This window comes from Zalophus californianus, chromosome 12 (genome assembly GCF_009762305.2).
Source record: "Zalophus californianus isolate mZalCal1 chromosome 12, mZalCal1.pri.v2, whole genome shotgun sequence".
Lineage (NCBI taxonomy): Eukaryota > Metazoa > Chordata > Mammalia > Carnivora > Otariidae > Zalophus > Zalophus californianus.
Window position 1 is genome coordinate 2,540,771 of NC_045606.1, and position 25,569 is coordinate 2,566,339.

General features: G+C 51.7%; 1 protein-coding gene across 1 annotated transcript in view; it reads left to right on the forward strand.

Moving 5' to 3' along the window:
- The window catches only part of ABCA13 (ATP binding cassette subfamily A member 13), a 366,584-nt gene that overhangs the window by 163,039 nt on the left and 177,976 nt on the right, over nucleotides 1–25,569 (forward strand). The window contains 6 exon segments of the mRNA XM_035723335.1: nucleotides 10,607–10,744; nucleotides 11,724–11,904; nucleotides 12,988–13,206; nucleotides 19,879–20,075; nucleotides 22,703–22,860; nucleotides 23,917–24,147. Coding sequence (XP_035579228.1) covers nucleotides 10,607–10,744; nucleotides 11,724–11,904; nucleotides 12,988–13,206; nucleotides 19,879–20,075; nucleotides 22,703–22,860; nucleotides 23,917–24,147 — 1,124 coding nt within the window.

Sequence of the window (25,569 nt, forward strand, 5' to 3'; positions counted from 1 at the left end):
GTGAAGGTGAAGAAGAGATGGGCTGCCTGAGTCCTGAATGAAATGGTAAAGGCCACCCGAGGATAGAACGGAAGTGCCTCCATCCTGACGGACCCCGCAACCCCCCCCGCAACCCGGCCACCAGGCGGCTTCCCAAGTAGGTTTCTGTCAAAGAACAGGGAAGACCTAGGGTCACGGTTCTCAGGATCAGGGATGTGGTGAGTGAGGGCAGGAGAGCCTGGGGGCACGTGCTTCCTTGGCCCCATGGGGACCAGGTCGGGCAGGAGTCGGAGGCGGTGTGGAGCAGGAGTGGAGAGATCTTTCTCTCTGCCGGGTCAGCTGGGGACAGAACCTGGAGGAAAACCAGGCTGAGAATGAGGGGCTGTGCAGGGGGCTGGGGTCAGGTGTCACCTCCAAACCCGGAGTGTCAGCGGTGTCAAGTGTGGGATTTCTCCCATGGTGTGGCAGGTGCGTCCTGGAGGCCATGGGAAGCTGGGCCACCAACAGTAATGGTTTTCCCTGCTGGGTTCGTGGGGAAGGAGGTACGTGTACCACACGCTTGGCTCAGGCCGAAAAGAGCAGAAACAGCTTTTAAAGTTTCTTTATCTTATATTTTTAGCAGTAATGTTTTGATGATATTCTATGCCCTTACTGAAATGACTTGTGATTCTGTCTCTGTATTTTCCAAAGCACCTGGATATTTCAAGTGGCATCTAACCTTTAAAGTTAAGAACTGAGAGAGAGAGAGAGAGAGAGAGAAAGAAAGAGGGAGAGAGAGAGAGACTTAGAGAGAGAGAATGTTCTAATCATACACACATTGACTATGAAAGGATACAAAGACAATCCGTCCATTCTGTTTTCAGACTTGGAACGCTCATGTGTCATTGAGGGATGAGTAAAAATCCAAATGAAAGGTGCCATTGACAAGATTATCTTACAGAAAATCAGGAACACACGGCCTTTAAGAATTAGAGAGCGCGCATAAACCTGCAATGTGTTTTATTTTGGAATTTTAGATTGCATGGTCTGGGGACTTTGAATAAAATTAAAGAAAAACTGGATTCTAGGAAATAAGAAGTTAAAAAAAAGTTAACTGAGGAATACCAAGGTGAAATAAAATCGAATGAGAAGCACTGGATATTAAAAGGCAGCTAGCCGGCATGAGGGAGGGATGTTAGAAATTACGCACGTGATGTCGATGTTAAAATGTTTGAGGAAGGGGGTCACGAGCAAAGGCATAGGGTGCTAAGTCACGGCCGGGGACGGGAGGGTGGCGGGTGTCCCCGGAATTGGGAGAGATGCAGACAGGTGGCTGCAAGGAGACAGACAGACGGGCCTCGCAGACTGATGCTCTCCCTGGTGAGGAGACACACAGACCGAGTGAAACAGAAGAGAAATGGAACAGTCATTAACCAAGGAGAGGAAAAACCGAGCTTTGCACAGTCAGGGCTCACCGCACTGAACACAAAATTAAGGGACAGAGACCTACAGCTACATAAATAATGGTGATGTGTCCACAGACAAGCATAAACCCCAGCAAAGACAGGTTACCCTTGGCGGTGCAGAGATCCGCAGGAAATTTGGGCAGGAATCCAGAAGGAGCTGAGTTCTCCCCTCCTCCTTCAGGACAGGAGGCACGGTGGGAACGTTGTCCTATCTTAAAGTAAGGCATTTCCAGCGAGCGAAGCCCCGGTCCTGCTCACGTCTGCAGGTGCCGCCTGCTCCAGGACAGAGACAGAGGGGGAGATGGAGACAGAGATCCTGGGAAGGAGGGTTGATCGGCAGCTTTTGCAAGCGCGGCTGAGTCAGAACTGAAGCGGGGCAGCGGCTGAAGCTGTCAGGGGAAGCAGGTGGAGAAGGGCTTTGGGTTTGATGATGATGATGGTGATGGTGGTGGGAGCCCGGGAGGCTCTCTCATGGTTGCAGTGTCTTCTCAGGGCCATCGGGGGCCGGGGAAGGTGAGGTGGGGAGGAGATCGGGGGACCGGAGAGGGAGGAGCATGTCTCAGCTGGGGCGCCCCGTGCCACGCTCAGCGTCCCCTGCAGGTGCTTGTCATGGGCGGGAATTAGATGTTGAGGTGAAGGCTCCAGCCGCTGGGGAAGGAAGCAAAACACAGCAAGACAGAGGTGTCAAAACCAGGAGACAGACCAGCGTTGTTGGCAGGTCACATGCAAGAATCAGATGAAGAAAGGCAGGACCAATCGGATGACTGATCTCAAACGCACAGACGGGAAAACCACCAGCTTTGCTGTGTGTCAGCAATAAATGCGACACGGTAACATTCTCAAGAGCAGTAAAATATCTCTGTGTGAATCCAATGTAGAAGAGAGTATGTATCAAATAAGAGAGTAAAAAAAATTTGGCAATGGGGCACCTGGGGGGCTCAGTCAGTTAAGCAGCTGACTCTTGATTTTGGCTCAGGTCAGGATCTCAGGGTCATGAGATCAAGTTCCACGTTGGGCTCCTCACTGGGCGTAGAGCCTGCTTAAGATTCTCTCTCTCCCCCTCCCCACTCCCCACGCTCCCTCTAAAAAAAAATGGTGAACATAAATTAGATTTGAATAAATACAAAGAGATGCCATGTTCCTTAATGTGGATATTTACCATTTTAAGTGTGTTGATTTTCTCCACATTAATTTATACCATTTCGTATGAAGCGTTGTGTTAACATAACAAAACCCACATAAATCGTTTAAATAAAAAATACTAAAAAGGGAATTTGGTTTTGATTCATGAAATGTTTCTAAAGGGCAGCTAGAAATGTAAATTAATGACAGTGGTCAAAAACTGTTGAAAATAATGAAGGGGACTGGTGGCTGATGACCACACAGAACCTCACCGTAAATTGTCAAGGATTAAAGTGGCAGAGTGCTCATGTAATAATAGTAGAGCCCTGGAAAAACTAGAAAGTTTGGGAGCCAAACCACTGTAATAATTTCATTTGTGTTAAATGTCGCACTTTTAATCAATGTGAAAGGTTAAAAATTCATGAATTTATCAGAGATAAATATTACTAAAAATAATGAGGAAATAGGGGAAGTATGTTTTTTTTTAGAAAAATTATCATTGTAAAGAGAACAAAGGCCTTTCTAACCATGATGCCAGAGACATAAATAACAAAAATCGAGTTTCTATTATAAGAATTTAAAAATATCCAAATAAATAAAATTACAGGACGCTTCACAAGCTTCTAAAAACTATTTAATGAATCCATGAAAGAAAACGTTAACATTCCCAATTCACATTTTAAGAAGACCTATCTAAATACAAATATGAGGAAATAACTTGAATAAACCATCACAAAAAGAAAAGCTGGTATCTGATAAACTTATAAAATAGTTTCATGTCGCACAGAGCATAGAAGACAATGTTTCCTTCTCAGATGAAAACTGTAATGACTTGTAGAGGAATATGGGCCTGATTTTTCTGTGCAGGCGTTTAGTTTATGAGAAAATGAAATAACTGGCAGTAGTCTCAGTTGACAAGCAGTAGAGTGTGTCAAATTTGTCGCATGTTAAAAAATTCTTAAAATGTTTATTCTCAGGGCGCCTGGCTGGCTCGGGCAGTGGAGTGGGCAACTCTGGATCTCGGGGTCGTGAGTTCGAGCCCCGTGTTGGCTCTAGCGATGACTTAAAAATAATATCTTTAAAAAAATGATAAAAAATTAAAAAATTAAAAATTAAAATAATGTTTATTTTCTTTGACTCAGAAATTTGAAGAAATAGCCAGGTGAGTGCAAAGTATGTGTGCACATAGATGTTCCTTGCACATTATCTTTGAAAGCAAAACTCTGGCAAACCTACATTTCTGTCTAAGAGTGTGGACTGATGATGAATCAGTTTTGCATTTGTAGTATGGACTCCTGTGAACTAGTTACACATCTATGGAATTCTGTTTTACAGGAATATATGTGGGGGTGGGATATGGGAAATCATTGCTGTAGACTGAACTGTTTATGAAATAAGGGATAAAATATAATAATATTTAGTTAAAATTTAAAAAAATCGTAATTCCAGTATAGTTAACATACAGCATAATATTAGTTTCAGGTGTGCAAGGCGGAGATTGAGCACTTCCATACGTCACCCGGTGCTCATCACGACAGGTGCCCTCCTTCATCCCCATCACCTGTTTCCCATCCCCCACCCCCTCCCCTCTGGTGACCAGCAGTGTGTTCTCTAGAGTTGAGTCTGTTTTTTTGTTTTTGGGGGGTTTTTTTGGTTTGTTTCCTTTTTTTGTTGTTGGTTTGTTTTGTTTCTTAAATTCCACGTAGGAGTGAAATCATATGGTATTTGTCTTTCTCTGACTGACTTACTTCACTTAGCATAATACCCTCTAGTTCTTTCCATGTCATGGCAAATGGCAAAATTCATTCTTTCTGATGGCTGAGTAATATTCCATTGTATGTATACACCACGTCTTCTTTATCCATTCGTCTGTTGATGGACACTTGGGCTCTTTCCACAGCTTTGCTCTTGTAAATAATGCTGCAGTAAACATAGGGGCGCGTATATCTTTTCAAATTGGTGGTTTTATATTCTTTGAGTAAATGCCAAGTAGTGGATCATTTGGTATTTCTATTTTTAATTTTTTGAGGAACTTTCATACTGTTGTCTCCAATGGCTATACCAGTTGGCATTCCCACCAATAGTACATGAGTGTTCCCCTCTCTCCAAATCCTCACCAACACCTGTTGTTTCTTGTGTTGTTGATTTTATCCATTCTGACAGTTGTGAGGTAGTATCTCATTGTGGTTTTGATTTGCATTTCCCCCTTGGTGAGTGATGTTGTCTGTTGGCCATCTGATGTCTTCTTTGGAGAAATGTCTGTTCATGTCTTCTGCCCATATTTTAATTGCATCATTTGTTTTATTGGGGGTTGAGTTTTAGAAGTTCTTTTTTTAAAAAAGATTTTATTTATTAGAGAGAGAGAGCATGAGCAGGTGGGAGGGGTGGAGGGAGAGGGAGAAGCAGACTCCCCGCTGAGCAGGGAGCCCAATGCGGGGCTCAATCCCAGGACCCTGGGATCATGACCTGAGCTGAAGGCAGGCGCTTAACTGACTGAGCCACTCAGGTGTCCTGAAAACATATCTAAAGATAAAAAGACATGGAGTTGGCCAAAGATGACGACAGATTTTTCTTCCTTTTTTTAATCAAGAAATTAAATTGCCCTATATGGCAACTTACGTATCCTTAAATGACACTGTTTACATTACATTGCAATAATGTATATATGGTACAAATTATACTATTTATTTTTAACTCTCACCCAGACTACCAGTAATAACAAAAAATGAAATTGCCAGAAAATACTGATGGGCTTTCAAGATTCATAAGTGGGATTGCAATTTCAAGGGGCTTGCTGACCCAATGCGTTCTTTTTTTTTTTCTTTTAAAGATTTTATTTATTTGACAGAGAGAGACACAGCGAGAGAGGGAACACAAGCAGGGGGAGTGGGAGAGGGAGAAGCAGACTCCCTGCCGAGCAGGGAGCCCGATGCGGGGCTCGATCCCAGGACCCTGGGATCATGACCTGAGCCGAAGGCAGACGCTTAACGACTGAGCCACCCAGGCGCCCCCCCATGCGTTCTTTTTAAGACAAATATTTTGTAATGCCTCTTTGCTCTCCTGAAATGGAATTCACAGATAATAAGGCCTGCTTACCTACCTGATTCAAAAAGTTAATGTACTGTCTTCACTGTAATATAAAAGAAATAAAAAGAAAGTAACTTGTAACAAAATAACTTATAAATTCTCAGTGCTGAGGCATGATTTTATTAGGAGGGGAAGTACTCAGATGCTTTTCCTTACTTCTTATGGTGTAAGTTTGGATTTAAGGGAAGGAAAAGGAGCCACCGCCGTTTGGCACTGGAAGCAAAGAAAATATATGACCGAGATAAATTGTATGAAAACTGTTACAAAAACTAATATTAAGGTCATTCATAGTAATCAGAATTGTTTCTATATGATCAAAATATGAGAATAATTTTAATTAAAGTAGGAATAATGTGAGATGAAACAGTGCCAAGGCAAAGTGGATACAAGAATGACACTTTTGTCAATAATTTGGGTCTTATTTGAAAGTGTGGGGTCCAGTAACTTCTCATGTTAAAACACGGGGCAGGGGCACCTGGGTGGCTCAGTCTGTTAAGCATCTGACTCTTGATTTTTGGCCCTGGTCGTGATCTCAGGGCCCTGGGATCGAGCCCCACGTCGGGCTCCAAGCTCAGCGCGGAATCTGCTTGTCCTCTCTCTGCTCCTCTCCCCGATCACAAGCTCACACACACTGTCTCTCTAATAATAAATAATAGATCAAAAAAAGTGGGGCAGGTAATGATGCAATGTAACCAAGGATATATTTCCTGTCTTATAATTCACCCACGCAAGGGCCTACATTCAGTCCCGAGGGTCGTAAAGCCTCTGGTGATAACATTCTTTGGTAGATGGCAGGACGGAGGGTGGATCGGGCGAAGAAACAGTAACATGATTCGGGTTTCAGAGAGCCAAGGGGTAGACACTTGGCAACAGCGTCAGAGTAAGACCAAACACAATAGGAGGCCTCCCTATTAATCATTTCAATGTGTAATTTTTACAAAGTGGATGTTTTACAAAGTGGATTATTTTGCTATGCAACTTAAAAAATATACAGAATGATGAAGGCATGACATAGCTTCTAAAAGAACCTTTATTAATAAAACGTAGTGCATTTCATAGAACTCTGCTAATTTTGAAAATACCTGGTTCTAAGTTTGTTAAAAGCCGTCTCAAATGTTTTGTCCTGATTTTGCGTGTCCCGAGTCACATGAGCTGCTTAACTGTGTGGCCTTGAGTTTTCGAAAACGTCTAGTTGGCATTGCACTGATGATGTGGTTTTCTGAAATTCTGAACACTTCTGCGCCAGACAGTAATCCTTCAATGGTTTGCAAGGTGGTTGCGTTCCCTGGAAAATTCAGTGTGTATTAAAACTGCCCAGGAGCTTTGTGTTCATAGGTCCTGGGCTTGACTTGCTAGAAGGGGCTTTTCTTTTCTTTTTTTTTTTCTTTTATTTATTTATTTGAGGGAGAGAGAGAGAGAGAGAGGACACGAGCCGGTGGGGGGGGGGGGTCGGGTAGAGGGAGAAGCAGACTCCCTGCTTAGCGGGGAGCCCAACATGGGACTCGATCCCAAGACCCCAGGGATCATGACCTGAGCCGAGGGCAGACGCTTAACCGCCCGAGCCACCCAGGTACCCCTAGCGGGGGCTTTTCACTTGCATGGCTGTGTGGGATGAGCCTCACAGAAGGCAGGTCAAGGGCACTTCTTTGTTGGGCTGCGTTGTTCTGCCCTTTGTAGGACACCCTCCACCCCAGATGCCCGCCTACTAAAGGCCATCTGTGCTACCCCCTATTTATTAACCTGCCTTTTTATCTTCTGTGTATCTGACGCTCTGACATCTTGGAGCCTCAGGGACCCAGGAGGGACTCTCTCCCAAGGGCCAGCCAATCCTAGAGATAGTAAAGGATTTGCGGGTGAGCTCCCTTTTCATCTGCAAAGCCAGCCATCCAGAGCTGCACTCCACCACCCCCTCTGTAGGCTATCCTGTCTCCTGCCCGCATTGCCCCAGGGACTGAGCAACTAGGGACAGCTGCTATGCCCCAGAGCCAGCCTGCTCTCCCTACCTCACCTGCTCCTTCCACAGCAGCCACAGTAAAGGCTCCTGCCTGTGCTCGCCTCCCCTGAGCCTCCCTGATGGAGCCTGGTGCTTCCCCACGGGGCCCTGCCTGGTGCCCCATGTCCCCTCCTCCCGGGACCTGAGTAGCAACCCATCTTTCCAAAGGCCGGTTTCCTGATCTCTTGGCTTCCTCATGCCTGAATAATAATAAAGCCTACAATTTAAAACATCCATTCACTGTGCCAACCAAAAGTACCCCTTCCCACATTTCCAGAACACCCTCTGTGAGAGTCTCAGCAAGTTGAGGATTGCTGTTTGCGAGGCTCCGGCGGGTAACAAGGCCTCCCCCGCCGGGGCTGGGTGGGCAGTTTCCCTGTTGCTCTCCGTGTCCTGCTGTTGGTCTTGTCCGTGGAGTGATGGGGTGGGTCCAGACCCCCGCATTTCTCACCCTGGTGTCTGAGCGGGAGGCCCCGTGAGGACCCAGCCTCCTGGCCCGCCAGGTTCAAGGTCAAGTGCAGATCCCTGGGCCTGCGCAGAGCTCCCCGGCAGACATCTGGTCCTCTCGAAGTCTTTTCATTTCATAAACCCTTCTTTATGTGCTTCCAATCAAATCTGATTTCACTTGATCTGTCTAGTTGCATTGACTTCTGCTTTTATCACTGTCAGGTTTTGGGGGGCAATGCTAATGAGTTTCCTGGCCCACGTGAGCCAGCAGGCAGCTCCCTGGGAGGAGACGAGCTCCGGAGAAGCGCAGGGCCTTTGCATATGTTACTGTGCCCGATTACGTATGGTAATGTGAGCAGGATGCTTGTGCTCGTAGAGTGCACATAAAACACATTTGGATTTACAAGCAAAAGCAAAGGAGCTGCCGAGGACAGCCTAGGAGCTGAGTGGCCTCCCTGCTAATGGATTTGGCAGGCTTCCCCCCCATCCATTTACATTAATAGATTAATTAGCAGGACTTTAAAAGTGCAAACAGATTAGAGCAGGGATGGCTTAATTAGCAAACTGGCCATTAATATTCAATTTGTTTCCAATTTCTGTCTTCCGATGTGAATTTTCTAGCTCTGAAAGGCCCCTCCTGCATCTTCCGTCCTTCCCGTCCCTGTAGCCATGACCCCAGATCAGGTCTCATGGGACCTCCTGGGGACAGTTCGGGGTCCTTGAAACTCCTGTCCGTGCATCCAGGTGCCGCCTTTGCCTCTGCTAATGCAGACTCTGACCCCCCAAGGCATTTGGGGCCACCGCCCACTTGCCCGTCCGACAGGTGGTGCCCACTCACACTGGCACGGTCAAGGGCAGTGAGCGATGGTCACCGGGGCGGGGTCCCTCAGCAGAAGACGCCAGATGTGGGGGCCAGAGGAGCAACTACCAGCACTGGCCGAAGAGGCTACTTCTGCCTCCGTTGGCGTCTCTCCTTTTATTTCCGCAAACTCAGCGTGCGTGTGCCCGTGGGCAGGGCCTCCTCCTTCCATATTCCCACGCGCGTCTCCCGTCTCCTTTGGATCCAGGGCAACAGAGCGTTCTCGCTGCTGCAGGCCTGTGTTCAGAGAGGCAGGTGCCGCGGGGCTGCGGCGCACAGCTTGGCCGCCTGTGTCCTTCCCCCTGGGAAGGGAGAGGTGGTAATAGCACCCCCACATCGTGTGGTCGCGGGACCCTGTGAATGAACACAGGTGGGGTCCCGACCAGTGCCCGAGAGTATGGAATAGGAGGGAATTATCTGTGGGCGGCTCATCTCTTCCCGTCTAGGGGTAGTGAGTACTTGGCAAGGGCCTTGGAGAGCACTCTGTCTGCTTGTTGCATGTTTTCGAGGGCGGGTGTGATGACACGGACCGCATGGCTTAAACAAGAGAAATCTAGTCTCTCCCACCCCGAAGGCTGGAGGGGGTCCAAGATCCGGGCGTGCGCAAGGCTGGTTCCTCCTTCTCCCCATGCCCTGTTGATCTGCCCACACTCCCTGTCTGTGTCCTAAGCTCTTCCCATAAGGACACCCATCAGATTGGATGAGGGCTGACCCAGCGACTTCATTTAACCTTAATTATCTCTTGAAAGCCTTCCTCCAAATACGGCCCCGTTCTGAGTTACTGGGGGTTAGGATTTTGACATGAATTTGGGGGGACTCAGCTCCACCTGTACCAGAAGTGACTGCTAGACCGGATACCAGCCCCACACCCTCCTTCACTTGCCCATTCTGCTTTGCGACCATGTCTCTGAGTCTTTGGGTTAGACCGGATGAGGGGCGCCCATCTTTCCTTGGCTGGAGGGTCAAAGTGTTAAACCGGTCTTCACATAGGCCTTCATCTCTTCAATCGCTTGGAGGATTTGGAGCACGCATCGAACTTAGGCTAGAATGGATGTGTTAAAGAAAATTGAGAGGTGTTAATAATTAAATCCACTTTCATTTCAACAATATAATGAGGGCAAAGTGACTGTTAAGTGGGCCGGAATGAATTTGGAGAGTACGCTTGAAGAATGTCGATGTTTCATATGGAAATGTTGGCATTATGTATTCTTCTTTGTAAATGTGTTAATGGATTAATTCCTTCACGCTCTTAATCCGTGTCTAGGAACCATGCAGATGTCAAAGACGGGACAAGAGAGTGACAGCTGCGTAATGGGGCAACGGGACTGGGGCGAGCTTTACTCTGGCGAACATTCAGGAATCGCTCAACGCGACTTTTATTTTTGGATAAATACCTGCCTGTTCACCGAACACCTGCTCCAAAGGCCTCCTGGGGGAGGCGGCTGTCAGGGGACCCAGCAGTCGGCCGTGGGTCAGGCTGAAGACAGAGCATGAGGGCTCCCCGCATGGCTAATACACCGTCCCCCAGATTGTCACCGGGTCATATGTGGGATGTGTACTCAACGCTTTAACATGGAATAACATTGCGTATTAATTAGTGAAGGCATTCTCGTACAGAATCTTCCACGTAGAAAAAGATAAGGATACCGATTTTAACTGTGTCTTATTTTTTAGGAACGTTCGGTTTAAGGAAACCGTGGTATTTTCCTTTTACCGCGTCCTACTGGAAGAATTTGTGTGGGCTAGTGGCAAAAAGACCGCCTGCGCCTGGTTCTGACCTGTCCTTCATCAATGAGCACTTTGACAATAAAGGTTTGTAAAGAGTAGCAGTATTAGGTACATGTTTTCCCTTCTGGCCGGTTTTCCTTGTTTTTCACCCCACTCGAATCTCTGTAACTGTGTCTGCTGGCCGGGGCCCGTCTTGGGCTCAGAAACCCAGCTCGGGACCAAGTCGCAAGAAAGAATCCCCTGATGATGTTGAGCCTGGGGGCCAGAGCCCTGGGCTGTTAGCGTCACCTGCTGTTTCAGCCCCTCTGCCCTGGGGGTGTTTGTGCACATATTATATGGCCGCAAAATGAAGCTTCAGTTCCAACATGAATTTGTGTGAGAAATTAAAGCAAAGGGGGACAGCTGCCCGGTGGAGTGGGCTGTGGAAATCGCCAAGTGTTTCACACATGCTAGTATTTCCGACATTACTGTAAGAGCAAGACCATCCCTGCCCCTTACAAGCGAGGAGTGTGCGTCCCGGGAGACAGGGCGGGACCCCCGATCCTCTGTCCCTCTGTGCCTCACTGACACCTGCTGGTTCCACGAAAGCAGGACTTCAGGGCCAACCTATAGATACACAAGCTCCCATCATGGTGGTTTATACCACGGTCAACATTGCAATGTATTTTTTTTTTTTAAAGATTTTTATTTATTTATTTGAGAGACAAAGAGAGAGAGAGAACACGAGCAGGGGGAGCGGCAGAGGGAGAGGGAGAAGCCGACTCTCCGCGGAGCAGGGAGCCTGACATGGGGCTCGGTCCCAGGACCCTGGGATCATGACCTGAGTCGAAGGCAGACGCTTAACCAACTGAGCCACCCAGGCGCCCCCGTAATCAGCCATCTCATTTAAGTTTTGCCGTTACCTAATTCGCCCCTTGGTTTTGGTAAGGAAGGGTTTTGAGTTGCTGTGTGTGTTTCACGGAGCTACAATTCAAGTCCAAGGCAGGCCCCTGGGCTGGTACACGTGAGCATTATTTCAGGGGCTCTTGGAGTCCGTCAGGATGAATCTACATCTTCTTCTCAGGGTCCTTGCAGCAGAACGGGGAGGGAAAGCCTGGAGGAGGCCCACCGGGCGTTGCCCTGGTGTCCGTGACCAAGGAGTACGAACCCCACAAGGCGGCCGTCCGAGATCTGACCCTCGCCTTTCACAGAGACCAGATCACTGCCCTGCTGGGGACCAACGGCGCCGGGAAAACCACCGTCATGTGAGACCCGTTTCACCCTCATCACACACGGGCTTTTTAGAACAATCTCAGTTCACCTGAGATTAGATTTTTTTTCCTTCTTTTTTGTTTTGAGACAGAGGACAGACAGAACCCTTTGCCGGAGCCACTCTGTGCTCTGGGTGGACAGTTACATGGGGGCGGGGTGGTCTGCAGCCTCCGCCAATGGCACAGGGGATGGGGTCTTATCCCTAATTCTTTTATTCCTGACAAGTAGTGCTCCATGGTTTTACTTCCGTCTTTGAGAGTCCCATGACACTTCTCACTGTCCTACCACTACGTTTAATTTTGCTCGCCTATCTCTGGGAAGATGAAATTTGGAACAATGTCTGCAAATGTTTTAATCACCTGAGTAATTTTTTTTTCATGTTCTGCTTTTTGTGTGGTTGTGTTTTTCTGCGAAGGCTTGATTTTTGGTTTGGGGTCCACTGGCTCCAGGTTTGATTAAAGAATCCAGTCGCGGGATCCCAGAGGAATCACGAGCTTAAAAGTTGAGGGCTCACAATGCATGGACATTGTCGAACTTGTCCTTGCGAATATGTCCATTTCTCTCTCTTCTTTTTCGGTAGGACTAAAGTATGCTTAAACAATGAAAAGAACTATTTGCTTTGAACTTTTTTTTAAAGATTTTATTTATTTATTTGAGAGAGAGAAAGCATGAGAGAGAGCATGAGTGGGCTGAGGGGCAGAGGGAGACACAGACTCCCCGCTGAGCAGGGAGCCCGACAAGGGGCTCGATCCCGGGACCCTGAGACCATGACCTGAACCGAAGGCAGACGCTTAACCAACTGAGCCACCCAGGCGCCCCAAATATGCCATTTCTTGAGCTGGTTTCCTTATCTGTAAAACGACGTTGGATTTATAATCTTAAACTCCCACGCAACTGGAATGGTCTCTGATCAGCATATTTAGGGGAGTGTAAACATCGTCATAAGCCCGCATTTCCAAGATGAAGGCAGCCAACAGCCCGCGAAGCTCCTTCCAACTTGTGAATGATTGTGTCGAAAGCAGGATGGTAGGAGCCGTGGTTGTCTCTGTTCTCTCCTGATTTGTTTTCTTGGGCAGATCCATGCTGACGGGACTCTACGCTCCCACTTCTGGAACCATCATCATCAACGGCAAGAACCTGCAGACAGACTTGTCCTCCATCAGAAGGGAGCTGGGCGTGTGTCCGCAGCAGGATGTCCTATTCGACAACCTCACCGTCCGGGAGCACCTGCTCCTCTTTGCCTCCATAAAGGCTCCACAGTGGACGTGGAGGGAGCTGTGTCAGCAAGTCAGTAGGTCAGCACCAGCCGTGTCTTCGTCCTTCTGCCCTCTGCCCCGTGAGGTAGTGACGGGTGTAGGAAGAGATGCTTTAAAAATATCTTTGGTGTCTTTATTTATGAGAAGAAAACCCCTAGCAAATTGTTATTATTATTATTATTATTATTATTGAGAGAGAGAGAGAGAGCATGAGCAGGGTGGGGCGGGAATAGGGGCAGAAGGAGAGAGAATCCCAAGCAGGCTTCATGCTGAGTGCGGAGCCCTATACGGAGCTTGATCCCACAACCCTGAGATCACAACCTGAGCTGAAACCAAGAGTCAGATGCCCAACCGACGGAGCCACCCAGGCGCCCCTCAAACCAGCAAATAGTTCTCATCTGTGGAGTTGATACAGCCACCAGTGCTGGGATTTCCAAAGAAGGGTCTCAGGGAAGACTCTGAACGGGACTTGGCCTGTCCTCGGAGTGGGGGCAGGTGAGCACAGGCGGGAACGTGAGGTCTGGGCTGCGCGCGGACCAGGCTTGTGTCTGGGGCACGGGTCCGTGTGGGCGCCCGGATAGGACGGAATGGCGGGTGGGCTGAGAACTGGCTTGCAAGGAGCCTAGCTGGTCCTGAGGAGGGGGTCGAACTTCTTCATGCAAGCAGGTGCGTGTGGGCAGGGAGGGTGATCAGCTGAGGCTCTGGAAGGCTTATCCTGTGACCCCAGAGCAGAGTGCACAGCCCTGGGGGAGACTGTGGAGAGAGACTACTGTGAGCAGGGCCCGTGAGAACCCGAGTGGCGGCCAAGCTGGGGGGTGGGAGGGTAGGGAGGACGTCCCCGATTTGCAGACTCTTCGAAGTCGGGAGGAACAGGCCATGTTGACAGGCAGCTCCGGCACCTGTTCGGGGATCCCATATGCTAACGGTCCACAGCATGATGGCCGTTGGGTGTGAAGAGTGTCCAGCCCGTGCTCTGGGCTGTGTTCTCTTGCGGGGCGGGGGGGGTGACTCTGGGTGCTTATTGTCAACTTAGAATATTTCTGCAAGCTTTACTCTTTACAACAAGTAGCACGGTCTGTGTGCGGTGAGGGTGAATGCAGGCAGGGTTTTGGGTGTGAACTATAAAAACTAGGCATTTCCACCCCGGTGGAATTTCGCCTTGATTCTTCTGGCCCGGCCCCAGAGAGCAGAAGCGGAATACGTTGTCTTGAAATTGCCCCGTACTTTATGAGCTTTGGTGGTATTTCTGGAAAGTGAGTCCGGCAGGTGGAGTGACTTGCCCCACCATCCCGTCTCGCGCACGGCTGCTGCCTGCCCCCGGCTTGGCCCTCCCGCTGCAGAGATGCGGGGGTCCAGCCGCCTTCCTGCCCACCGCCTGGCTTGTCCGCGCCTCACGTCCGTGCTGCGCCCTTCTGCGAGGCGGCTCTTCCGCCCGCCTGCCCCCGGCTCTCCCCTGGGTGCTCGGGGTGGCTGCCTCCAGCCTCCGTTCCTGCAACCTTCTTGTCCACCCGCCCCAACTCTTCTGCCCGTGGTCCCCTGTTGGCGCATTCAGGTCCTGTCACTTCTCTGCCCACCGTGGGACTCCGTGTTTCAGAGGAAACCTCAAGTCTCTGGCGGCCAGTAACAGCGGGACTGCGTGTCCTTGTGTGCCCGTGACTGTCCAGGGTTACCCTTGTCCCAGATTCATTATTTGCACCCCCTTTCACCCACAAACTCTGGCGCTTTAGATGAATTCAGGGCAAGACCACCTTCTGTATGGCTTGAAAGTTCTCCTGCTTCCCCTCCTCGCTCTCTCCCTCATCCCACTGTTCCAGTCACACTGGCCTTGCTCCCGGAACACATCAAACAGCGTGTCTTGGCCTCAGGACCTTTGCACTTGCTGCTGCCTCTGTCCGGGCTGCTCTCGTGTGTCCCTGCCCGTGCCACCTACGTCACTGCTCAGACAGCATCCTCCGAGGATCCTGTGCGTCCTAAAGACACCTGTGCTCACTCCACCCTGGCCGCAGGCTGAAATCCCAGATCAAGGGGGCGGCAGGGCTGGTTCCTCTCCCTAACGTGGACATGGCACCTTCTCTCTCGGTGTCCTCACATGGTCTTCCTTCTATGTGAAAATGTCCAAGGTCCCTCTTCTTAGAAGGACACAAGTCCTATTGGGTGAGGATCCAACCTAATGACCTCAGTTAACCTGAATTACCACTTTAAAGACCCCATCTCCGAATGCAGCCACACTCTGGGGCCTTGGGGCTTTAGACTTGAACATGTGGATTTGGGGGGACACAGTTCACGCACAACAAACGACACGGCCGAGGGCGGCTGGAAGAACGTGCTGGAAGGGAAGGCTGGGGAGGGGGGATGTGCAATCCCACCACGGGGCTCCCTAAACCAGCAGGGGCGGGGCCTGAACATCGCTGAAGGATGGCAGGACGACAGGCCAGCCCGTGGTGTGGTCAGAGGCTGTGCCACAAGGCAGCCGGAGGAGGTCTGGCGGGGGCGTTGGGGCCCCTGCTCTGAGTGCAGAGGAGGCCAGGAGAGGTCACGGTGGTGAGGCCGCGAGCGGGGTGGTGGGGCAAGAGAAAAGGGGGAAATCGTGGCCGTTCCGATCTCTGCTCAGCCCCGTGCAATGTGGCACCGTTTCTCGAAAAGGAGAGAGCCAGTTTGGGAAGGACGGCGAGGCGAGTCGTGAGTGTGTCTCAGAGGCGTGAGCTTGAGGGGCCGGACGGGTCTGACCCGGGGGCCTGCTGTGGCACTGCGTCTGCCCACGCGGTGAGCTGGGACTTGATTGTTCAACACCATCTGTCCTGGGCACTGCTGCACTGCATGGGGGCAGCTCGGTCCGCTGTCTCTTCCGGAGATGGGCAAGGAGCTGAGGTGCAGAGCCACGGGGCCCCAGCTCGTACGGGGAGGCCGGGATTTGACCAGGGGCTTGGATGCCGGCGGCTCTGCCTCCCCTCCCTTGGGCTGGTTGCTGCAGGGCAGAATCTGGGATGCAGGCCTGGGGAAGATGACACTTGTTGGCGGGGTGGCGTTGGGGAGGGGGTTCTCAGCACATTTCTAGTGTTGCACTAGACACCTGTTCGGGGATTCCAAGGGTGTGAGGGGATGTGAGGGCGGTGCGTGCAGGTGACAGTGGTTTAAATACGCACTCAAAGAGTCATGGTCAGGTGGGTGGGCACCAGGCAGGTGGGTGGGCACAAAGTGATCAGGCAAGCAGGTGCACAGATAGGTGGGTACGCGGGGTGGGGCAGGTGGGGGGGGCACCAGGTAGGTGGGTGGGCACAAAGTGATCAGGCAAGCAGGTGCACAGATAGGTGGGTACGCGGGGTGGGGCAGGTGGGGGGGCACCAGGTAGGTGGGTGCATGGGCAAGCCAGCACCCCAAGAGCATATGGGAGGGTCTGGCCTGGAGGAGCCCCAGCTCACCACGGAGCCCGCATCTGGACCATCAGTCCTGAAGGGATCTTGCCTGAACAAGTCCCCCATCTTCAGGCTAAGATGGGTCTAGTTGCACACACGGAATCCCAGACAGCCAACTTGAGACAGTATGGCAGACCTTGTCTTGTTGGTAATAAGAAATAAAACACAACAAGACTGTACACGCAGAATAGGGTGGAGGCAGGAATGGCTCCGGGCTCCGGATCTGAAAGCCAAGCGGCAGGGAACATCCACGCTGTGGTTGCCTTGAACATGTTGGAGAATGACCTATTGCTTCTCCAGAAGCTCATCCCCACCCCAACAGCTCTGCCTCCCCGCACCTGGAGGGAGACCAGCCGTGCGGCAGGTGGTTTGGACAGATCCCATCTCTCTGGGGACACGCTCATATTCTGACAGTCATGTTACAGCTCTGGGGGTGAGCGGAGTCTGAATTGGTGAGACAAACCTCAAGGGACATGAGCCCATAAAACCACAGATGGTGCCCCATGCTTTTAGTCTCACAGTGGTTTCTTTCTTTTCTCCTCTGTCCAAGTTCATGTGGTTGGCATGTTACGTGGGCATGCGGGACATTGTCTTCTGCAGGGGGGCTGGTTCGCCTCTCACCGTGTCCTCAGGCATGCCTGGTCGTGGTAATAACCATGCTCATTTCAGTGGGGATGCGGATGTGAGGGGAAAGCATTTACTTTGATGCGAGTCTGTTTTGAACTGGAGCGGACACTTCTTGAGGAATGGCACATCAGGTCCTTACAAGCTGGATGTTTAAAAAATCGTCCCAGGTTACCACCTATTTTAATTTAAAAAATACATCTACTCTGGGTCCCAGCAACCTCTGTGATTGAGCTTAAATCAGGCTCCTAACAACACTATCTGGGCTTCATTTTTTTTTTTTTTTTTGGATGTTGGATGTGGGCGACTTTAATAGTTACCAGTTTGCTGCGTGTTACCTAGCAACGAAGCGAATTTGCACAAAAGCAATCAGAGTGAGATCATGTTTTAGGACAGCACTTCTCAATTAGAGGGAGCGAAAACTGAAAGCGAGGGATTTAGAGCCCCCACGCTCTGAATTGGGTCCAGGAGCAGCGCTCGATTTCGTGGGTTTGTTAACATGTGTTCCAGGGGAGGTGGGATCCCTGGTAGACTCTTTAGAGGGAGTGTCTGTCAGGTTGGCAGGTCATTACTGTTTTGCCCTTAATTTGGCCTAGAGGAGATAAGAGAAGTCTGAAGAGGAATTTTATCAAGCCTTCGGTCGGGGAGATGTTGTTAGGTGGTTACATTGGTTTTGGAGTTCTGGGGTGCGCCGGGGGACTCCAGGCGTTTGATGGTGGTAGGTCATTGAGGTCCTGCGTGCAGGTAGACAAGGGAGGACAGAGGGTTGAGCTCTGGGCACTTCGACATGAAGACAATGGAGGGGTGAGCGCGACCAGCCAGGGGGCGAGGAGAGACCAGTGGGGAAGGAGAAGTCAGGTCCATGAAGGAGGAGGGACGGTCAAACTCATGAGATGCTGTTCAGGGTCAAGTACGATGAAGACTGAGGAACAACTTGTGGATTTAGGACACAGAGATCATTGGTGAGCAGCCTGAAATCAGAGCAATTTTAGGAGCGTGATGGGGAGGCAGGTGTCGGGGATGTCATGCTCACAGAGGAAGGGAGGGCAGGCGGGCCTGGCGTGAGTGGGGGACGGTGGGCAGCTGAGTGTGGCAGGGTTGAGTGATGCCGGGGGTCGGGATCAGCTAGCATCGACCTCTGGAGGGTGGTCACTGGACATGACAAGGTCCGGGGTGCCCCTGGCCGTGAGTGGGTGTGATCGGGTTCAGGCCTCGATAAACAGAATTGGAGGGGTTTGGGGCTTAACGTAAAAATGTTCTTAGGCTGTGCATGCTTGAGAATACCTGACATCTTACTGGCTTGATTTTTCTCTTTGTTTTCTCAGCCAATTGATCTCTGGTTAGTGTGGGTGAGTTGGCTTGAAGAGTCAGCTGAGCCTCTGCTATAGTGGAATCACCCCGGTGGGGTGGGGTGGGTGGCCACGTCTGTGTAGGAACGGAGGGTCTAGACAGTTGTCTACTGAAAACAAACCACTTGTCCCCTCCTCCCAACTGGGGTGCGGTCAAAAATGGGAGCACCTGAAAAGCAGGGGCCTAAGTGACCAGCATAAATTTCGGTTGACAATTCACCCAGTGGAAAACACTGAGTCACACTTGCCCCAAACACAAGGTGGGTCAGGCCCTGGGAAGTTGTGTGAGCTCATTCTGGGCCAGGATGGAAAGTATATGAATGATGAAACAGACAGGACATGTTTACTTAGGGATCCGGCAAGGAAGTCCTTGGGATTTCGCCCAAGTCTTCACCTAGGATTCTGGAACTTTCTGGGACCAGACGGTTCTTGACGCTCAACTGTGTGGAACCCTTATGATTCGTCTCCCCGTCCAGCCTCCTGTCTGACTGGTTGTTGGCGATCTGGGAGTTAGAAGCATGCCCGCAGCTCAGACGGGAGGGAATCCACTTGGGTCTGAGCGCTCGGGGCAAGGCTTGGGGAAGGCGCCGCGACGGGGGTCTTAATGAGCACGATGTCGGAAGGGGAAGGCAGGGATGGGTATCTGCGGAATCAACAGGGCGCCACGCGGGGAGTGGGATGCTTATTTGTGAGAAAAGAGAAGACCCACGGAAGGAGGTGAGGCCTGGGTGGGGGGGCTTTCCTTGCACGGGGCGTCTGAGACCTGGAGCTCTCGCACAGAAAGCTCCCTGGGAGGGAGCGGGGGGCCGACTTTCACAAGAATGGCAGCTGACAATTTGTACTTTGCTGGTGGCGTTTCCCAGGAGCTTCCCTGTCAGGAAGGCGGGTGGATACCAACATAGCGCATGTGGGCGGGACCCACGGGGCTTGTGCGGACCATCCCTGGGTGTGCGGTGGAGCTGGGTCTCTGCCTTGCTTCCTCGGACCCCGCTGGCCCCCCAGCCATCCCACATGCTCCCAGTGTCCTGAAGAAATGTCGGGCCCTTGAGAAAATACTCTTCCAGGATCCACTGAGAAAACAGTCTTCGGTGGATCCTGCTGCCCAGGCCTCACACAGGGCCTGTTGGCAAGATTCCACCTGAACCTCAAGAAGGCCAAGGCTGCCGTGTCAGGACTCTCGGGCGTGAGTGGCTTCTGGGCCTCCTCCACGTATCTGTGGCTCCCCAAGTTCTTGGCTGTTACCGGTCCTTCCTGATGGACTGAAATCCGCAGCAGAGCTTTAAGGCGTTTCAGGGGGAAGAGCGAGGGCTTTGTTCTTCTTCCAGAACTCTCGAGGATGTGGAGTTAACACAGCATCAGCACAAACAGACCCGCGTCCTGTCCGGAGGCATGAAGAGGAAGCTGTCTGTTGGTATTGCCTTCATCGGCCCAGCGAGGACTGTGGTTCTGGACGAGCCCACCAGCGGGGTGGACCCTTGCTCACGCCGCGGCATCTGGGACATTCTCCTCAAGTACCGCGAAGGTAGGAGCGGGGGCGTCCTTCTGCTGTGTCTCCGAGCGATACAGTGGAAGGAGCCAGGTTATAGCCCCATAAGGACACGTTACCTTTTACAGAAGAAGGAATTGTCACAAGAGTGTATAGAGATCTATCTGTTATTTTTTAATTTTTTTAAGGATTTTTATTTATTTATTTTGGAGAGAGAGAGAGCGAGAGAGCGAGAGAGAGCGTGAGCTCAAGCAGGGGGAGGAGAAGAGGGAGAGAGAATCTCAAGCAGACTCCGTGTTGTTTTCTAACGTCTATAACATCTCTGCTCTGCTAGGATAGGCTTACTTTGTGTCTGATCTCCCATACGGACTGGGACCAATGCATGGTAGACGTGATTTCAGTTGAAGTCGTGTTCACCCAAATTGGGTGCCGTCCCGGAATATCCCAGGTTGTTAGAACAGGTGTCCTAGCTGGCACGTGGAACGAGCCTCCTCTCCTTCGGTGAGGGAAGCAGGGCACGGAGAGATGGGCGTGGGGATGGCTCTCGGCTCCAGAGGAAGCTCACTGAGCCACGGGCGGCCGGGGGCACTGGGCTAGGCCTTCCCTGTTTCAGCCGTGTTGTCCCGTGTCTCCAGCTTCGGCTTTGGGTGGGCAATTACTGACCCCCACCTGTGGCTCTTTCTCTGATCCTGACAGCTAAGAAGCATTGGCACCTGTATTTCACGTAGAAACACCTGAATTTGGAAGGAAGCGGCTGTAGGGACACCTAGTTTGGTGCTGCTGGGGTGCAGGAGTGTAAGAGGCAGGGTCACCACCAACTCTCCAGAAACGCTGCTTTGCTTTTCTCCCTTAACCTTCTACGAGCGGGTAGGGCGGGAAAATGGAGCGAGCCGATGTGACCTTCTGTTCCTTTCTGGGTGTTGGCTGGGGAGGCGGGGTAGTTACACCAGCAAAGCGAGGTTGTGTCCGTGGCACGGGTTCCTGTGACCTCCTGCAGCCTCGCCACGGTCCCTGAGGCCAAGCAGAGTGCTGGGGCCCAGGCAGGTGCCCAGAGTTGGTGTCCTGCACATTCACGGGCCCTGGGCTTCGGCACTGAGGGGGAGAGAGGGTCTGCCAGGGAAGCCAGGGCAGAGGCTCAGGGCCGGTGGCCAACTGAGGCCCAGGGAGCTGGGGTGCTCCGTGCTCTGACCTGACCCTCTCGGGGCCCTGTCTAAGCTCTGAAGGTCATTACCCCAAGATCACAGGATGCTGACCACAGTGCCAGAGATCCTGACCCTTGCCCATTGCCGTGAGATCACAGAGCCCTCCCTTCTCTTGCCTATGTGCCCATAAGGGAGAGAAGTAGCAGAATGGGGACCCCCGAGTGGAAGGAGGGGTCCCTGTGGGCACACCGGTGCTCGTGGGGCTCAGTCTACCTGGGATTTGATCTGTGTGTTCCCTCCCTCCTGCGACGTGCTGAGCTGGGCGCTGAGCACTTGATTGGCCCTGGGCTCCCTTGGAAGAAGTAAGGAAGGAAAAGACGCCGGAAAAAATTAGTGCATAACTCCCGAATTCTACTCACGCTCCTGCTGTCCATGCCTGCATGACCCTGGAGAAATGATCATATTCCTTGGGTGTCCATGTTCCGGCTTGTAGGATTTCGGGAGAAGGAGATGTACTGTATACAAAAGTGTAGGGCTCAGAGTCTGGTAGGTCGGTGTCCAGTCAATGACAGTGTATCGTTACTGTTATTAAAATATACAAGAGGGGCGCCTGGGTGGCTCAGTGGGTTAAGCGTGTGCCTTCAGCTCAGGTCATGATCTCAGGGTCCTGGGATCGAGTCCCGCATCGGGCTCCCTGCTCTGCGGGGAGCCTGCTTCTCCCTCTGCCTCTGTCCCTCCCCCTGCTTGTGCTCTCTCGCTTTCTCTCTGTCAAATAAATGAATAGAAATTTAAAAACAAAGAACAACAACAAAAAACAACAATTATTTCTGCAGAAGGTGGCCCCTGGGCTCCGTGAGGTCTGTTCCTGGGGCGGCCCCTGGGTCTCGTGCCCACCTGCTCGCGGGCGGCCCCCTGCCCATCTCCCAAGCCTGCTGTCTGTGGTCAGGATGGCTTCTCCTCTCCTATCCCGTGTGATGGTCACATCATCCCTGACCCTGGGGGAAATCAGTGCAGACCGTGGCCACTCTCCGCCCCTTAATCAAATGCAGTGGTCGCTTCCGTGGGATAAATATAGGCTTCTTCTTAAGTGACCCTGAGATTATTCTCTGAAGACCCGTGAAGGGGCTCGAGTATCAGAGGAGAGACAGAGATGCCCTCCCAGCCTTTTTTGTTTTTTTAAAATTTCTCCTCCACGGCCTTGCAGGGGTGTGCCTCTGGCTCTTACAGCTGGGGTGGCCACACATGGGCACTCGGTGTTTCTGCCCCTCTGTGTCACCCTCTGTGCATGTCAGTGGCCCCTGTGACTCACCAGGGGACGGAGGATTTGTGGAAACAGCATCAAAACCCCAAGGGTGCCTGCAGAGGAAGAGGCATCCCCTCTAAAAGGTGGCTAAGTCATTTTCGCACGACTCAATTTTTTTCCGATGTAAAAATTAGCCATGGTCTTTAAAATCGTCTCCCCCCGCCCCCGCCGCGTCCCGATTGCGGTGCCGACTCTGACACCACCCTGTCGGGACGCAGGTCGGACGGTCATCTTCACAACCCACCACCTGGACGAGGCGGAAGCGCTCAGTGACCGCGTGGCCTTCTTGCAGCAGGGCCGGCTTCGCTGCTGTGGGCCCCCCTTCTGCCTGACTGAGGCCTACGGCCAGGGGCTCAGCCTGACGCTCACCAGACAGGTAGGAAGCTGGAGCAAACCAGCGAATACCACTTCTGCGTCCAGTCTGGTCCTTGACGCTGCTGGAATCCAAAATGAAGCCCGGTTTTGGCACAAGGCCCTTGGGGGCTCAGGGCAGGTGCAGGAAAGGGTGAACCCGAGCAAGAAGGGAACAGAATATGGTGATCATGGTGTCTGTGCAGTGTGCTCAGGAGCCGGTGAGGCTGGGGCCCGGCCGTGGGGCTCCCGGTGGTTAGGGACGGGGGAGGCTGAGCTGCAGGCCCAGTTACTGGTGGCCCCGGACAAGGGGCTTACGGTGTGATGGGTGGGCTGGAAAGGGAGTCGGTAACTGAGTCGAAGCCTCCGGGTGCAGGGGCCTGGATGCAGAATAAACCCCCAGGGCTGAGCAAGGCAGTGAGCCCCTGTGACCGTGGTACAGTTTGACTGAGTGGAACCAGACGGGGGTCAGAAGCCCCTGACAGGTAACAGCACGTCCCATGTCTGGCCAGGTAGCCCCATGGCCCAGATGCTCCAGAAGTATTTCTCTGGCAGCAGGGTCCATCTAGGAGGCTAAAGCTTTAGGCGGATGAAGCAAGGGACGTGCGGGGTAAAAGTACACGTCAGGGGTCCCGTCAGCCGGAGGTGGGCAGAGGGGGCTCTGGTGTTGGGGTCCAGGGGCTGTGGGCCGTGAGTCGAGCTTCCTCTCTGACTTGGGGTGAGGATCTCACTGTCCTGAGGTGGCTCCTTTCTTCTGTGCGTGGGGTTGGGGGGAAATCCTTGTCTCGCCTTTAAGAAGACCCAGCCCCTTGTCCTGTAATCCAGAAGGGATTCTCCCCAGGAGCAGGGGATGAGTGTGAGTGCAGCCCTCCCCAGGCCTGCCTGACGTGCCTGGAACCGAGACCAAGATGGGCATGGGAGGCTCAGCTCCATCGGAAATGGTCACTGTGTCCTTGAAATGCCCGTGGCTTAAATGGTACTTCTCCCTTTCGCTGCTTTGAACTGGAATTTCGAATGTGAAATCGGTTACCGGAAATTTGGTGTTTTGGGACTAAGGTTCCTCACTTCCTTTCTGGGACAGCCTTCGGTTCTGGAGGCCGATGACCCGAAGGACATTGCCCGAGCCACGTCTCTGATACAGGCCTACATCCCGCAAGCTTTCCTCAAAGACAGCAGTGGCGGGGAGCTGGTCTATGGTGTTCCCCAGGATGCGGACAGGGCCTGCTTCAAAGGGCTCTTCCAGGCCCTGGAACAGAACCTTCATAGTCTGCACGTGACGGGCTTCGGGATTTCAGACACCACGCTGGAGGAGGTACGGACGGGGGCTCAAGCACGCTTTCATTTATTGCTCAGTGCCTGGGTGTGGGCGAGGGAGTGGGGAGGGCGCGTGACGGAGAACACGGGCCATTTTTACTATTTCCAGGTTCTGATCGGTGCCGAGCACCGTGTTGCTCGGATATGGAGTGTTGCACACCCTGTTGCCTCCCTAGCACTCTTTAAGGGAAATGCACATTTTTGGATTTGAGAACTTTGATTCAGTCTTTAGGAGTCATTAGGTGTCCAAACACTTGTTAGTCGGGGGTTGGCTGACTGTGTCTCCTCACCTGGAGGCGCCCTTGCCTTCCTCCGTGAACCTGCGTCTGCCCAGGTGCCCGTGGCCCCACGTTGGCCGGAGGTGTGCAGGTCAAGCTCACGAACTCTGCTGGCTCTCCAGGAGCCCCACACTGCCCCCCAGTTCTGCTTTCCTGTCCCTTGGGACTAAGCCGGGTGACACCCACCTCTTGGTGTGGTTTCTCGGCAGTGTCTGGCCAGTGGGAGGCAGGGTCAGGCATTTCCTCTGGGAGGAGGTGGCCACGGGTATAACCGAACCAAAGGCAAACCTTGTTTGGGGGCCTCGAGGTCAGCCGAGCCTGAGTTGAGCTCTAAGTTTACGTTGTTATTATTATAGAAAGTGCTGTAGATTTAGAATAAAAATCTGGTGACGCTGGGGCACCTGGGTGGCTCAGTCGGTTAAGCGTCTGACTCTTGATTTCGGCTCAGGTCATGATCTCAGGGTTGTGGGATTGAGCCCCACATCGGACTCTGTGCTGAGTGTGGAGCCTGCTTATGACTCTCTCTCTCTCTCTCTCTCTGTCCCCCTCACCCGAACTCTTTCTGTCTCTCAAAACAAAACATAAAAATCCAGCGATGCAAACTAAAATTTAAAAATCTGCGAGGGCTCTTGGACCCCTGTCTCTTTTTGGTCCGGAATAGTTGCAGGGGCAGATAAGCTTTGTGATTAGTAGTTGGCAGAGAGTATGAAACAATATTAGAAATGTTATATAACATGAGAATTAAAATACATGATTTTTAGAACGTCAGAGTCTCAACTTTGGGCTGTATTTGGAACGGATTCCGGGGGCTGGAGTCACATCACTGGGTTAGCCTCGTGAGAGAACAAACAGCCGCGTGTGTGTGAATCAGCATCGTTCCAAGTAGACAGTGCCCATGGCAGCTTTTGTTTGGGATAAAATGGTCATGAAAGGTGGTAAAACGTAACAAGATTTACCATTTTTAAACTGTTTAAACCCAAACACTGTCCCTAGTTATTTTTCCTATATTAAGGGTGAGGCTCAGAGAGGCTGGTCTCTTTATCCCAAATCACACAGCTCATCAGCAACAGTGCTGCCCCGGGATGGAGGTTGCTGACGATGAGGCAGGGTCCCCAAACGCACCCATGACTTTGCGGGTGGTG